This window comes from Ranitomeya variabilis, chromosome 7, assembly GCF_051348905.1.
Source record: "Ranitomeya variabilis isolate aRanVar5 chromosome 7, aRanVar5.hap1, whole genome shotgun sequence".
NCBI classification, from domain to species: Eukaryota; Metazoa; Chordata; class Amphibia; order Anura; family Dendrobatidae; genus Ranitomeya; species Ranitomeya variabilis.
In genome coordinates, this window is record NC_135238.1 from 104,385,895 (window position 1) to 104,401,480 (window position 15,586).

The window sequence follows — 15,586 nt, forward strand, 5'->3', positions numbered from 1 at the left end:
ATCACCACACTGTTGTTATTAACCCCTTCACCCCCAAAGGTGGTTTGCACGTTAATGACCAGGCCAATTTTTACAATTCTGACCACTGTCCCTTTATGAGGTAATAACTCTGGAACGCTTCAACGGATCCAGGTAATTCTGACATTGTTTTCTTGAGACATATTGTACTTCATGATAGTGGTAAAATTTCTTTGATATTACCTGCATTTATTTGTGAAAAAAACGGAAATTTGGCAAAAATTTTGAAAATTTAGCAATTTTCCAACTTTGAATTTTTATGCAATTAAATCACAGTGATATGTCACACAAAATACTTAATAAGTAACATTTCCCACATGTCTACTTTACATCAGCACAATTTTGGAGCCAAAATTTTTTTTTGTTAGGGAGTTATAAGGGTTAAAATTTGACAAGCAATTTCTCATTTTTACAACACCATTTTTTTTTAGGGACCACATCTCATTTGAAGTCATTTTGAGGGGTCTATATGATAGAAAATACCCAAGTGTGACACCATTCTAAAAACTGCACCCCTCAAGGTGCTCAAATCCACATTCAAAAAGTTTATTAACCCTTCAGGTGTTTCACAGGAATTTTTGGAATGCTTAAATAAAAATGAACATTTAACTTTTTTTCGCACAAAATTTAATTCATCTCCAATTTGTTTTATTTTACCAAGGGTAACAGGAGAAAATGGACCCCAAAAGATGTTGTACAATTTTTCCTGAGTATGCCGATACCCCATATGTGGGGGTAAACCACTGTTTGGGCGCATGACAGAGCTCGGAAGCGAAGGAGCGCCATTTGACTTTTCAATGCAAAATTGACTGGAATTGAGATGGGACGCCATGTTGCGTTTGGAGAGCCCCTGATGTGCCTAAACATTGAAAGCCCCCACAAGTGACACCATTTTGGAAAGTAGACCCCCTAAGGAGCTTATCTAGAGGTGTGGTGAGCACATTGACTCACCAAGTGCTTCACAGAAGTTTATAATGCAGAACCGTAAAATTAAAAAATCATATTTTTTCACAAAAATTATCTTTTCGCCCCCAATTTTTTATTTTCCCAAGGGTAAGAGACGAAATTGGACCCCAAAAGTTGTTGTACAATTTGTCCTGAGTACGCTGATACCCCATATGTGGGGGTAAACCACTGTTTGGGCGCATGGGAGAGCTCGGAAGGGAAGGAGCGCCGTTTGACTTTTCACTGCAAAATTGACAGGAATTGAGATGGGACGCCATGTTGCGTTTGGAGAGCCATTGATGTGCCTAAACATTGAAACCCCCCACAAGTGACACCATTTTGGAAAGTAGACCCCCTAAGGAACTTATCTAGAGGTGTAGTGAGCACTTTGACCCACCAAGTGCTTCTCAGAAGTTTATAATGCAGAGCCGTAAAAATAAAACAAAAATTTTTCCCACAAAAATTATTTTTTAGCCCCCAGTTTTGTATTTTCCCGAGGATAACAGGAGAAATTGGACCTCAAAAGTTGTTGTACAATTTGTCCTGAGTACGCTGATACCCCATTTGTGGGGGGGGAACCACTGTTTGGGCGCATGGGAGGGCTCGGAAGGGAAGGAGCAGACTTAGATGGAATGGTCTGCAGGCGTCACATTGCCTTTGCAGAGCCCCTAATGTACCTAAACAGTAAAAAAAAACCACAAGTGACACCATTTTGGAAACTAGACCCCCTAAGGAACTCATCTAGATGTGTTGTGAGAGCTTTTAACCCCCAAGTGTTTCACTACAGTTTATAACGCAGAGCCATGCAAATAAAAAATATTTTTTTTCCACAAAAATTATTTTTTAGCCCACAGTTTTGTATTTTCCCAAGGGTAACAGGAGAAAAGGAGAAATTGGACCCCAAAAGTTGTTCTCTAATGTGTTCCGAGTACGCTGATACCCCATATGTTGGGGTAAACCCCTGTTTGGGCGCACGTGAGAGCTCGGAAGGGAAGGAGCACTGTTTTACTTTTTCAACGCAGAATTGGCTGAAATTGAGATCGGACGCCATGTCGCGTTTGGAGAGCCCCTGATGTGCCTAAACAGTGGAAACCCCCCAATTATAACTGAAACCCCAATCCAAACACACCCCTAACCCTAATCCCAACGGTAACCCTAACCACACCTCTAACCCAGACACACCCCTAACACTAATCCCAACCCTATTCCCAACCGTAAATGTAATCCAAACCCTAACCCTAACTTTAGCCCCAACCCTAACTGTAGCCTTAAACCTAGCCCCAACCCTAGCCCCAACCCTAACCCTAGCCCCAACCCTAGCCCCATCCCTAGCCCCAACCCTAACCCTAGCCCTAACCCTAGCCCTAACCCTAGCCCTAGCCCTAGCCCTAGCCCTAACCCTAACCCTAGCCCTAATAGGAAAATTGAAATAAATACATTTTTTAAATGTTTGAATATTTCCCTAATTAAGCGGGTGATGAAGGGGGGTTTGATTTATTTTTATAGCGGGTTTTTTAGCGGATTTTTATGATTGGCAGCCGTCACACACTGAAAGACGCTTTTTATTTCAAAAAATATTTTTTGCGTTACCACATTTTGAGAGCTATCATTTTTCCATATTTGAGTCCACAGAGTCATGTGAGGTCTTGTTTTTTGTGGGACGAGTTGACGTTTTTATTGGTAACATGCTCGGGCACGGGAGATTTTTTGATCGCTTTTTATTCCGATTTTTGTGAGGCAGAATGACCAAAAACCAGCTATTCATGAATTTCTTTTAGGGAAGGCGTTTATGTTCTGCATTTGGTAAAATGATAAAGCAGTTTTATTCGTCGGGTCAGTACGATTACAGCGATACCTCATTTATATCTTTTTTTTATGTTTTGGCGCTTTTATATGATAAAAACTATTTTATAGAAAAAATAATTATTTTGGCATTGCTTTATTCTGAGGACTATAACTTTTTTATTTTTTCGCTAATGATGCTGTATGGCAGCTCGTTTTTTACGGGACAAGATGACGTTTGCAGCGGTACCATAATTATTTATATCCGTCTTTTTGATCGCGTGTTATTCCACTTTTTGTTTGGCGGTATGAGAATAAAGCGTTGTTTTTTGCCTCGTTTTTTTGAGTTTTTTTTTTTTACGGTGTTCACTGAAGGGGTTAACTAGTGATATAGTTTTATAGGTGGGGTCGTTACGGACGCGGCGATACTAAATATGTGTACTTTTATTGTTCGATTTTTTTTATTTAGATATAGAAATGTATTTATGGGAATAGTATATATATTTTTTTTCTTTATTTAGGATTTTTTTTTTCTTTTTTTTTTTTTTACACATGTGGGAATTTTTTTTTTTTACTTTTTTACTTTGTCCCAGGGGGGGCATCACAGATCGATGATCTGACAGTTTGCACAGCACTCTGTCAGATCACCGATCTGACATACAGCCGTGCAGGCTTACCAGCGCCTGCACGGCACCCGGAAGTAATCCCTGCAGGACCCGGATGGAGCCCCGTGGCCATTTTGGATACGGGGCCTGCAGGAATAGGAGGTAAGAGACCCTTGCAGCAACGCAATCACATCGCGTTGCTTCGGGGGTCTCAGGGAAGCACGCAGGGAGCCCCCTCCCTGCGCGATGCTTCCCTGTACTGCCGGCACACCGCGATCATGTTTGATCGCGGTGTGCCGGGGGTTAATGTGCCGGGGGCGGTCCGTGACCGCTTCTGGCACATAGTGCCGGATGTCAGCTGCGATAGGCAGCTGACACCCGGCCGCGATCGGCCGCGCTCCCCCCGGGAGCGCGGCCGATCGCATATGACGTACTATCCCGTCGGTAGTCATACGGGCCCACCCCACCTCGATGGGATAGTACGTCAGATGTCAGAAAGGGGTTAACTTCATTTTAAGGTAATTTACTACCTGCGTAAGCGCTATTGAATGTTGTCATTATTTACTTTAGTTTAATCACCAGCAGTGTTAATTAGATAGCAATGAGCGTGCCGAGCGTTAGCTGGCTGGAAACTAGTGATGTGTCATTCGCGAACGAGCCGACACAAAGAGCCGGCTCCCTGCTGTTAATAATGGGAGTTGGCACGCCAGTGAGAGCCACTAAAATTCCTGAAAGGCTCTCACTGGGCGTAAAATCCCAGGCTTCGGCATGTGTAACTCCGCCCACCTGAACAAAACCCCGCCCACACTTCAATTTAATTGGCTCTAAGAAGTGGGCGGAGTTTATGAGGTAGGTGGGCGGAGTTTCGGACGCCTGAACAGATATTGAATAGGAATCCATTTAGGATCCAAAAAGAGCCGTTTTGTGAGCCGAAAGAGCCGACTCTTTTTGGTGAGCGGAGCCATGAGAGCCGGATCACCAAAAAGAGCCGTACTGCCCATCACTACTGGAAACATCTAGTTTTTATTTTAAAAAAAGAGTCGGTTTGTGAGCGAAAGGGCCGGCTCTTTATGGTGAGCGGAGCCGAATGAGCCGGATCACCAAAAAGAGCCGGACTGCCCATCACTCTAACGCTTTCCATTGTGCTGTAGTCTCCTCCCTCCGTACTGTCCTGCTACCCATCCCTTTTTCCCTCCACGGATTTTAGGAGTCCTCCCCCCGCCTCTGCTCGGAGGTAATAGAGACGCTGCGTGCCCTCCTGTAGAAAGCTCATTTCCTCCGCATTGAATAACGGTTCAGATCCCGGCAATCATGAGCAGCTCCGGACCTCTACAGCTCGGGCTCATCAACTGTAACAATAAATACTTGACCGCCGAGATGTTTGGCTTCAAGATAAATGCGTCGGCGTCCAGCTTGAAGAAGAAACAAGTGTGGCTGCTAGAGCCCGTGGGCGAGGAGGCGGTGCTGCTGCGGAGCCATCTAGGCCGGTACCTCTCGGCGGACAAGGATGGTCGCGTAGCTGGTGAGACCGAGCTTCCCGACAGCGAGTGCCGATTTTTGGTGAGCGCTCAGGGCGATGGCCGCTGGGTGCTGCAGTCCGAGGCTCACGGCCGGTACTTGGGTGGCTCTGAAGACCGAATCAGCTGCTTTTCCCCCTCCGTGTCCCCTGCGGAGAAGTGGGCAGTTCACCTAGCCATGCATCCCCAGGTCACCTTATATAGCGTCACCCGCAAACGATACGCCCGCCTGGGGGCCAGCGGCGAGGAACTATCGGTGGAGCGGGATGTTCCTTGGGGTCTGGACTCCCTCATCACTCTGCTCTTCCAGGAGAACCGGTATAGCCTGCAGACTCCTGACCACCGTCTGTTGTCCATGGACGGGAGCCTGCTCAGCGAGCCAGGGCCGGACGCCAAATACACTCTGGACATCTCAGCTGGTAAAGTTGCTTTCAGGGCTAGTGATGGCCGCTACCTATCCCCCTCCGGACCAAGCGGCACGCTGAAAGCGGGGAAGAACAGTAAGGTCGGCAGGGATGAGCTGTTCGTACTGGAGAGGAGCTGCCCACAAGTTGTGCTCACAGCTGGCAACGGGCGCAACGTTTCCACCCGCCAAGGTGAGTGATTGAGAAGCACGGGAGTGTACTGTGTGCCAGAGCTGCCTGTATGTGGGATCTAGTAGGGCAGAGCCGTGTGCCCTGGCTGGCAATTGCCTGGGTATCGCATATGATGACCGGAGGGAGGCAGGTAAATAGCAGGGCAGAGCTGCGTGCCCTGGGTGTATCGTGTGGCAGAGTATCTGTGGGAGCCCAGCTGCGGACCCTCTGCCCGGCCTTTTATCATTCTTTGAGAATCAGGTCTTTGTCTGCTGTTGCATAACGTTTTTCCCCACCCTAAGCCCATGAAGAGGTTTGAACAAATGTAGACTTCCCCTGCCCCCTCCCAGCTGCTGATCTGGTCACTGGAAATGAGGGCGCTGTCTGATAATACCGATTTTTTGTGAATAAGAGCAGGGAAACAACAGTGTGCGCGCACTGCCCCATGTGGCGTGCTTGGGTGTGTGTGCACTCCTCCATGTGGCAACCGGAATCAAGTTAGTCTGCAGTTCGACTTTAGTTGATTTTCATCTATGGTGCACCAACTGATCATATATAATTTTTATTTGGATCAAGGTACCCAGGACCACTAGTACTCAAAATGAACATCTCAATGTCCTGAATAATATTTGCCCAAAAAATTATGAACTCTGTAGTTCAGAAGTTGTTCATGTAAATTGCTTATTTATGTCGCGCATAATCAAACATACTCAATCGTACATAAGTTTAATTTGAAAAGAGCTACCCTGGACCACTAGTATTAAAAATGAACATCTCAATGCCCTGAATAATATGTGGAATCCAAATCATGAAGTATACAAAAAAGGGGGTCTTAATAGAGTGCTAGCATGAAAATAACCCCAAACCACTGGGATAAAATGTTAACTTTTAATAAACCTATTAAAAAAGGGACAAACCACAATTACAAATACAACACCACACATAAAGTGCACCCTACAAATACCCTAAATAGATAATTCCTGGTCTGTGTACCTGCCTGCTTGCGGAGGTTGGCACCCTATACAAATACCCACACGAGACTGGTGCCCCCGCCCAACGGCGGCCCTGCTAATATCTGGGTCTAGGGAATTTGGCCACCATACTCGGAGCAATACATGTTCTATCTTGTTGCATGGTGCCAATCCAAACCCACTATGCTATATAAAGTGGGCTTACCCACCCCCAATAAAACAACCACTCAATAAACTCCATGGCATAGACATAAAACTAAATGTCCCATATCAATGGTCCTGATAATAAGCATACAATGGATCGCCGCTAACCACTAGTAAATGGCGGCTCCGATACTCACATGGTGCAGTAGTTCCAGATACATCGGAATTTTTTTGTACGTCATGATCGAGAACAGTGTTCACGGCTAGGTCTGGACGAGGATGAATTGGAGAGATATAGAACCTTGGTTGGACTATTAAATGAGAATGACAGGGATGGTTCAATTGGGCCTTTCACGAATCTGAGGAATAGAAGTACTAAAAACCCACCACAAGGGGATACTAATAGTATAGATATGTTCCTCAGCTTGGTTGAAAGAGATCTGCATAAGATTCCCTCTAAACCTTTCATTTCAGATTCTAACTTACCCTTGAGTGAACAGAGTGCATTATCTGAATTGTCAAGAAATGACAAGCTGATCATAAAATCGTCTGATAAGGATGGTAATCTTGTCGTCATGGAAGAGGTGAACTCTGCAATCCCGTGCCTGTTGGGGCATGTTTCATTACGTATTCTTCATTTCTTTGTTTTTTATGCTTCAATTGTTTTGTAATTGACATATTCTTCACCTTGGGGGCCTATTATCTGCCATCCGGTTGAGGTGTGCCTGTGTGTCCCCTTGTTCTTTTTATCCCCTTCCTTGGTTTGCCCGTATAGTCCGTTCTATTCCTGTGCTTACTTGTGGTATCGGCCTCCTTTATCCATCTTCTATCCGGAGCGCGCTCCACGCATGCGCTGTGGTGCCCCTGGCCATGTCGGGTGTTTGCGGCGTTGCCGTGGGGATGGGCGGAGATGACGTCCGTCCTCCCGTCCATACCCCATGGTGCGCTGCTGCATCCGCTTGCTCGGGGCTTCCGCATCATGATGGATGCGCGCCGAGCTGATTTTACACCATTTCCCACCCATTTTTTGCCCAGCTTATTTATTACCTTCCTGGGCAGTTCGCTGTATCACACTCAGCGGCGGGTCTTGTTCTCTGTCCTGAGCGCGTCCCGCGCATGCGCTGTGGTGGCCCCGGCCGGGTCGGGTGTTTGTGGCGTTGCCATGGGGATGGGCGGAGATGACGTTTGTCCTCCCGCCCACGCCCCATGGTGCGCCGCTGCACCCGCCGACCGGGGACTTCCGCATCATGCTGGGTACGCGCCGATTGGATAGTGTCTTATTTCCTACCCCTATATATTCCCCAGCCCATCTAGCATTTAGCCACGCCTCCTGACGAAGCCTGGTAAGGCGAAACGTACGTCGAGGTTCCTTCCTGCCCACACCACGCTGGTGTCCGGTTACTACCATGTCTCAAGGTAATGTCTCTTACCATCCTCAGCATGCACACATTTTCCCTTAGATGTGGAGGTACCGGTCCCAGTTACATCTTTATGCCCTGCCTTTGACCTGGCGTAGTGATTTTGTCATCTCATACTACATTTGTGATCTCACACTATGGTTAAGGGGTCTACTCCATGGCTTTATGAGTTATTTTAACTTTTACTTTTTTACTTGGAGGTCCCAGTTATTTAGCTACATCACTGTGTGCCATGGGTCTCAATCTTGGGCATCCCCCAGCGTAGGTGTGGAGCTTGGTTGCCTGTATGTGTTGTGTCTGCCTCCAGCCATTCATCAACACCTGGTTTTGCTGGTGGCACTAGTTGCACGTCCTCACTTTCACCAATTTTGTCCGTATGTAGTATTTAATTATTATGTATAGGTTATCTCAATAAAATTACGTGTTTTGGTTACCTCTTCTGCTTGGTTGTGAACTTTTATCTATACTTGGTTCCTGATCTTGCAACTTAGCAGGTTTTTTGTAGGTTTATATGTGAATATGTGCCTAGCTATCTTAAAGGGAAGGCGCCACCAGTTTTCTTGCAGTTTTTTTTTTTTTTGTGAAATTAAGCTTAAAATAGTAAATAAAATGCATTAAGGCAACATTTCTATATGAAAAATATTGTATATTTTCTTATTTTCTTACAAATATATATATATATAATATTATATATCTGAGTGTGTATGCCCGGGATTGGCATCTGAACCGTCGCAGCTACAGCCACAAAATGTTGCACAGTCACACGTCTGGACCCCGAGAGCGTCAAAGCTATGTTGTGAGGTGAAATTTTAACCCCGCGCTTTCCAATTCACCAAACAATTTTGCCCCTATCTACATAATGGGGAAAAAATGAAAGGAAAAGTGTTGCAGGCAAATTAACAGCTGCCAGATGTGAACAAGGGGGACTTAAAGAATGAGAGCGATGGCGCCAAAGAGTATATACTGTACAGTTGCTAAGGTGGGGCCCCGACATGGGATAAACACCACACCACCACGGGGATATGAACACACACACAAAATGCGCCACACACTACCACGTGCTCGAACACATATACCACCCTCAGCGCACATTTCACCACACATACACCAACCTCGCCACATAAAAGTCGAAACACAAAAGTCGCCGCTCAAAACTCGCCACGCGCAAAACTCTCCACATGTAAAACTCGCCACACGTGCAAAACTCACCTCATGGAAAAATTGCCACATGCACAAAAGTTGCAACACATGCAAAAGTTTCCTCACACAAAACTTGCACATACTCAAAAGGCACCACACATAAAACTCGCCACGCGCAAAACTTGCTGCACACAACTTGCTACACTAACCTGTCACATGCAACTCGACACACAAAAAGTTGCTACATGCATGTCGCCACACGCAACTCAACACACACAACTTGACACACGAAACTTGCCCTAAAACACACACAAGTCTGGTATTATCCTTCAAAAATAAAAATCTGATTAATAAGCAGACAAACTACAAGAGCAACAAATGTACCATATAGGAATCCGGCAGCTGTCAGTCACATGACCAGTCTATTATGTGTATGTGTGAGCTAATATATACTGCCAGGGGGTGGGCTTACTGTTGGCTGGGGATTTATCAGGCTGCCAATTTAGCTTACAAATACTGAGGTAAAAATACTGACCAAATAACGTGTGAACGAGGTCTAATACAGGAGGAGATGACATACAGATATATACTATATACAGGAGGAGATGACACACATATATACTATATACAGGAGAGATGACACACAGGTATATACTATATAGAGGAGGAGATGACATACAGGTACATACTACATACAGGAGGAGATGACATACAGGTATATACTATATACAGGAGGAGATGACACACAGGTATATACTATATACAGGAGCAGATTACCTACAGGTATATACTATATACAGGAGGAGATGACATACAGGTATATGCTATGTATAGGAAGAGAGTATATACCTGTATGTCATATATACAGGAGGAGATGACACACAGACATATACTATATATAGGTGAGATGACACACAGGTATATACTATATACAGGGGAGATGACACACAGCAGGTATATACTATATACAGGGGAGATGACATACAGGTATATACTATATACAGGAGATGACATACAGGTGTATACTATATATAAGGGAGATGACAAACATGTATATACTGAGGTGAAATGAGAGGTGTGAGTGCAAAATGAGAGGAGTGAGGGAAAATAGTGGAGTGATCGGAAAATGACAGATGTGAGGTTGAAATGACAAGTGTTAGGGGGGAATGAGAGGAGTGAGGGGGAAAATGAGAGGTGTAAGGGAGAAAATGAGAGGAGTGAGGGGGAAAATGAGAGGAGTTAGGGGGAAAATGAGAGGAGTGAGGGGGAAAATGAGAGGAGTGAGGGGGAAAATGAGAGGAGTGAGGGGGAAAATAAGAGAAGTAAGGTGCTATAACTAACCACAGATAACTAGATGGTGGCCCGATTCTAACGCATCGGGTATTCTAGAATATGTCGCGTTTGGAGAGCCCCTGTGTGCCTAAATATTGGAGCTCCCCCACAAGTCACCCCATTTTGGAAACTAGACCCCCAAGGAACTTATCTAGATGCATAGTGAGCACTTTAAATGCCCAGGTGCTTCACAGAAGTTTATAACGCAGAGCCGTGAAAATAAAAAATAATTTTTCTTTCCTCAAAAATGATATTTTAGCCCGCAATTTTTTATTTTCCCGAGGGTAACAGGAGAAATTTGACTCAAAAAGTTGTTTTCCAGTTTCTCCTGAGTACGCTGATACCCCATATGTGGGGGTAAACCACTGTTTGGGCACACGTTGGGGTTTGGAAGTGAAGTAGTGACGTTTTGAAATGCAGACTTCGATGGAATTCTCTGCGGGCATCACGTTGCTTTTGCAGAGCCCCTGATCTGCCCAAACAGTAGAAACCCCCCACAAGTGACCGCATTTTGGAAACTAGACCCCAAAAGGAACTTATCTAGATGTGTGGTGAGCACTTTAAACCCCCAAGTGCTTCACAGAAGTTTATAACGCAGAGCCGTGAAAATAAAAAATCATTTTTCTTTCCTCGAAAATAATTTTTTAGCCCGCAATTTTTTATTTTCCCAAGGGTTACAGGAGAAATTGGACCCCAATAGTTGTTGTCCAGTTTCTCCTGAGTACGCTGGTACCCCATATGTGGGGGTAAACCACTATTTGGGCACACGTCGGGGCTCGGAAGGGAGAGAGCACCATTTGACTTTTTCAACACAAGATTGGCTGGAATCAATGGTGGCGTCATGTCGTGTTTGGAGACCCCTGATGTGCCTAAACAGTGGAAACCCCTAAATTATAACTCCAACACTAACCCCAAAACACCGCTATCCTTAATCCCAACCCTAACCACACCCCTAACCCTAGTCTTAACCCTAATTCCAACCCTAACTCTAATTCCAACCCTAACCCTAAGGCTATGTGCCCACGTTGCGTATTTGTGTGCGTATTTTTCCGCACCGTTTTTGAAAAATCTGCAGGTAAAACGCACTGCGCTTTACCTGCGGATTTACCGCGGATTTCCTGTGTTTTTTGTGTGGATTTCACCTGCGGATTCCTATTATGGAGCAGGTGTAAAACGCTGCGGAATCTGCACAAAGAATTGACATGCTGCGGAAAATACAACGCAGCATTTCCGCGCTGTATTTTCCGCACCATGTGCACAGCGGATTTGTTTTTTCATAGGTTTATGTGGTACTGTAAACATGATGGAAAACTGCTACGAAGCCGCAGCGACCAATCTGCTGCGGATCCGCAGCCAAATCCGCACCTTGTGCACATAGCCTAATTCTAACCCTAGCCCTAAGTGCAACCCTAGCCCTAAGTGCAACCCTAGCCCTAAGTGCAACCCTAGCCCTAAGTGCAACCCTAGCCCTAAGTGCAACCCTAGCCCTAAGTGCAACCCTAGCCCTAATCCTAACGGAAAAACAAAAATAAATATATTTTCTGTATTTTATTATTGTTCCTACCTATGGGGGTGATAAAGGGGGGAGTTTATTTACTATTTTTTTATTTTGATCGCTGTGATAGAACCTACCACAGCGATCAAAATGTACAGGGAACGAATCTGCTGGCCGGCAGATTCGGCGGGCACACTGCGCATGCGCCCGCCATTTTCCAAGATGGCAGCGCCCATGCGAGAAGACCGAGGACACCGGGAGGGACACCGGGACTAGGTAAGTATGGGGGGTGCGATCGGACAGCGGGGGGGCAGAGGGGAGGATGGAGGAGGGTCGGAGGGGAGAGGAAGGCGCTTAGGACAGGACAGAGGGGTAGGGAACACTGACGGCAGCTGCAGATCGCCGCCGTCAGTCGCTGGGGGGCCAGATCGGGGTCTCCAGCCATGGCCGATGCTATTGCAGCATCGGCCATGGCTGGATTGTAATATTTCACCAATTTTCATAGGTGAAATATTACAGATTGCTCTGATTGGCCGTTTCACTTTCAACAGCCAATCAGAGCGATCGTAGCCACGGGGGGGCGAAGCCACCCCCCCTGGGCTGAAGTACCACTCCCCCTGTTCCTGTAGGTTGGGTGAAATTGGAGTTAACCCTTTCACCCAGCCTGCAGGAACGTGATCATTCTGTGACACAGCATATGCGTCACAGGTCGGATTGGCACCGACTTTCATGACGCATACGCTGTGTCACAGGTCGGGAAGGGGTTAAATTCTTAATGATTTAGAGATGATCTTCAAAGAGGGCTGGACCAAAATTCCTCCTTACATGTGCGCAAACCTCATCATCAACTACAAAAAACGTCTGACTGCTGTGCTTGCCAGCAAGGGTTTTGCCACCAAGTATTAAGCCTTGTTTGCCAGAGGGATCAAATACTTATTTCTCACTTCAAAATACAAATACATTTATATAATTTGTACAGTGTGGTTTTTCTGGATTTTATTTTTGATATTCTCTCACCGTGTTAAAATTAACTTGCTCTTAAACTCTTACCGACCTCCGCCATACTAGTATGGCGGAGGTCCCATCTCTTCCTTTGATCTCTTCCTTTCTCCAGGTGATTATGAACTCATAATGACCTGGAGAATAAAAATGGCAGGTTAGTTTTAGCATTTAGTGAACCTAGCAAAAAGCCAAACCAAAAAAAAAAGTGTTGGATTGCACTTTTTTTGCAGTTTCACCGCACTTGGAATTTTTTTCCCACTTTCTAGTACATGACATGCTAAAACCAATGATGCCGTTCAAAAGTACAACTTGCCCCGCAAAAAACAAGCCCTCACATGGCCATATTGACAGAAAAATACAAAAGTTATGGCTCTGAGAATGAGGGCAGCAAAAAAATAAAATGCAAAAATTGAAAAGGGCAAGGTCTTGAAGGGGTTAAAATTATAGACTCTGCATGTCTTTGGCAGTGGGCAAACTTAGAAAATCAGCAAGTGATTTTATATATATATATATATATATATATATATATATATATATATATATATATATATATATATATATATATATATATATTTATTTATTTATTAGTGGGGCAAAAAAGTATTTAGTCATTCAGCAATAGTGCAAGTTCCACCACTTAAAAAGATGAGAGGCGTCTGTAATTTACATCATAGGTAGACCTCAACTATGGGAGACAAACTGAGAAATAAAAATCCAGAAAATCACATTGTCTGTTTTTTTATCATTTTATTTGCATATTATGGTGGAAAATAAGTATTTGGTCAGAAACAAAATTTAATCTCAATACTTTGTAATATATCCTTTTGTTGGCAATGACCGAGGTCAAACGTTTTCTGTAAGTCTTCACAAGGTTGCCACACACTGTTGTTGGTATGTTGGCCCATTCCTCCATGCAGATCTCCTCTAGAGCAGTGATGTTTTTGGCTTTTCACTTGGCAACACGGACTTTCAACTCCCTCCAAAGGTTTTCTATAGGGTTGAGATCTGGAGACTGGCTAGGCCACTCCAGGACCTTGAAATGCTTCTTACGAAGCCACTCCTTCGTTGCCCTGGCGGTGTGCTTTGGATCATTGTCATGTTGAAAGACCCAGCCACGTTTCATCTTCAATGCCCTTGCTGATGGAAGGAGGTTTGCACTCAAAATCTCACGATACATGGCCCCATTCATTCTTTCATGTACCCGGATCAGTCATCCTGGCCCCTTTGCAGAGAAACGGCCCCAAAGCATGATGTTTCCACCACCATGCTTTACAGTAGGTATGGTGTTGGATGGATGCAACTCAGTATTCATTTTCCTGCAAACACGACAAGTTGTGTTTCTACCAAACAGTTCCAGTTTGGTTTCATCAGACCATAGGACATTCTCCCAAAACTCCTCTGGATCATCCAAATGCTCTCTAGCAAACTTCAGACGGGCCCGGACATGTACTGGCTTAAGCAGTGGGACACGTCTGGCACTGCAGGATCTGAGTCCATGGTGGCGTAGTGTGTTACTTATGGTAGGCCTTGTTACATTGGTCCCAGCTCTCTGCAGTTCATTCACTAGGTCCCCCCGCGTGGTTCTGGGATTTTTGCTCACCGTTCTTGTGATCATTCTGACCCCACGGGGTGGGATTTTGCGTGGAGCCCCAGATCGAGGGAGATTATCAGTGGTCTTGAATGTCTTCCATTTTCTAATTATTGCTCCCACTGTTGATTTCTTCACTCCAAGCTGGTTGGCTATTGCAGATTCAGGCTTCCCAGCCTGGTGCAGGGCTACAATTTTGTTTCTGGTGTCCTTTGACAGCTCTTTGGTCTTCACCATAGTGGAGTTTGGAGTCAGACTGTTTGAGGGTGTGCACAGGTGTCTTTTTATACTGATAACAAGTTTAAACAGGTGCCATTACTACAGGTAATGAGTGGAGGAAAGAGGAGACTGTTAAAGAAGAAGTTACAGGTCTGTGAGAGCCAGAAATCTTGATTGTTTGTTTCTGACCAAATACTTATTTTCCACCATAATATGCAAATAAAATGATAAAAAAACAGACAATGTGATTTTCTGGATTTTTATTTCTCAGTTTGTCTCCCATAGTTGAGGTCTACCCATGATGTAAATTACAGACGCCTCTCATCTTTTTAAGTGGTGGAACTTGCACTATTGCTGAATGACTAAATACTTTTTTGCCCCACTGTGTGTATATGTATATATGTGTGTGTGTGTATATATATATATATACACACACCGTATATACTCGAGTATAAGCCGAAACCCCTAATTTTGCCACAAAAAACTGGGAAAACTTAATGACTCAAGTATAAGCCTAGGGTGGAAAATGCAGCAGTTACTGGTAAATTTCAAATATAAAAATAGATACAAAATAAAAGTAAGATTAATTGTGACATCTGAAGGTTAAGTATTTTTGAATATCCATATTGAATCAGGAGCCTGTTATGGTTCTCAATGGCAAGAGAACATAGCCCAGCAAACATAAGAACTAGCTCTTGGAAGGATGGAAACTAAACTGACCATGAACTAAACCTGCCGCACAACTAACAGTAGCCGGGTAGCGTTTGCCTACGTTTTATCCCTAGACGCCCAGCGCCGGCCGGAGGACTAACTAATCCTGGCAGAGGAAAATATA

The 15,586-nt window shown here is 44.7% G+C and overlaps 1 protein-coding gene across 3 annotated transcripts in view; it reads left to right on the forward strand.

Annotated features, from left to right (window-relative positions):
• Positions 1-4,449: 4,449 nt before the first annotated feature.
• FSCN1 (fascin actin-bundling protein 1) overlaps positions 4,450-15,586 on the forward strand; it is a 167,396-nt gene continuing 156,259 nt past the window's right edge. Inside the window, exon 1 of one of the 3 annotated variants that reach the window (XM_077275627.1) lies at positions 4,450-5,463. In XM_077275627.1, coding sequence (XP_077131742.1) covers positions 4,662-5,463 — 802 coding nt within the window. In that variant the 5' untranslated portion in view covers positions 4,450-4,661. The remainder of the gene's footprint in view (positions 5,464-15,586) is intronic. The other 2 variants (XM_077275626.1, XM_077275625.1) reach the window with 2 other exon arrangements.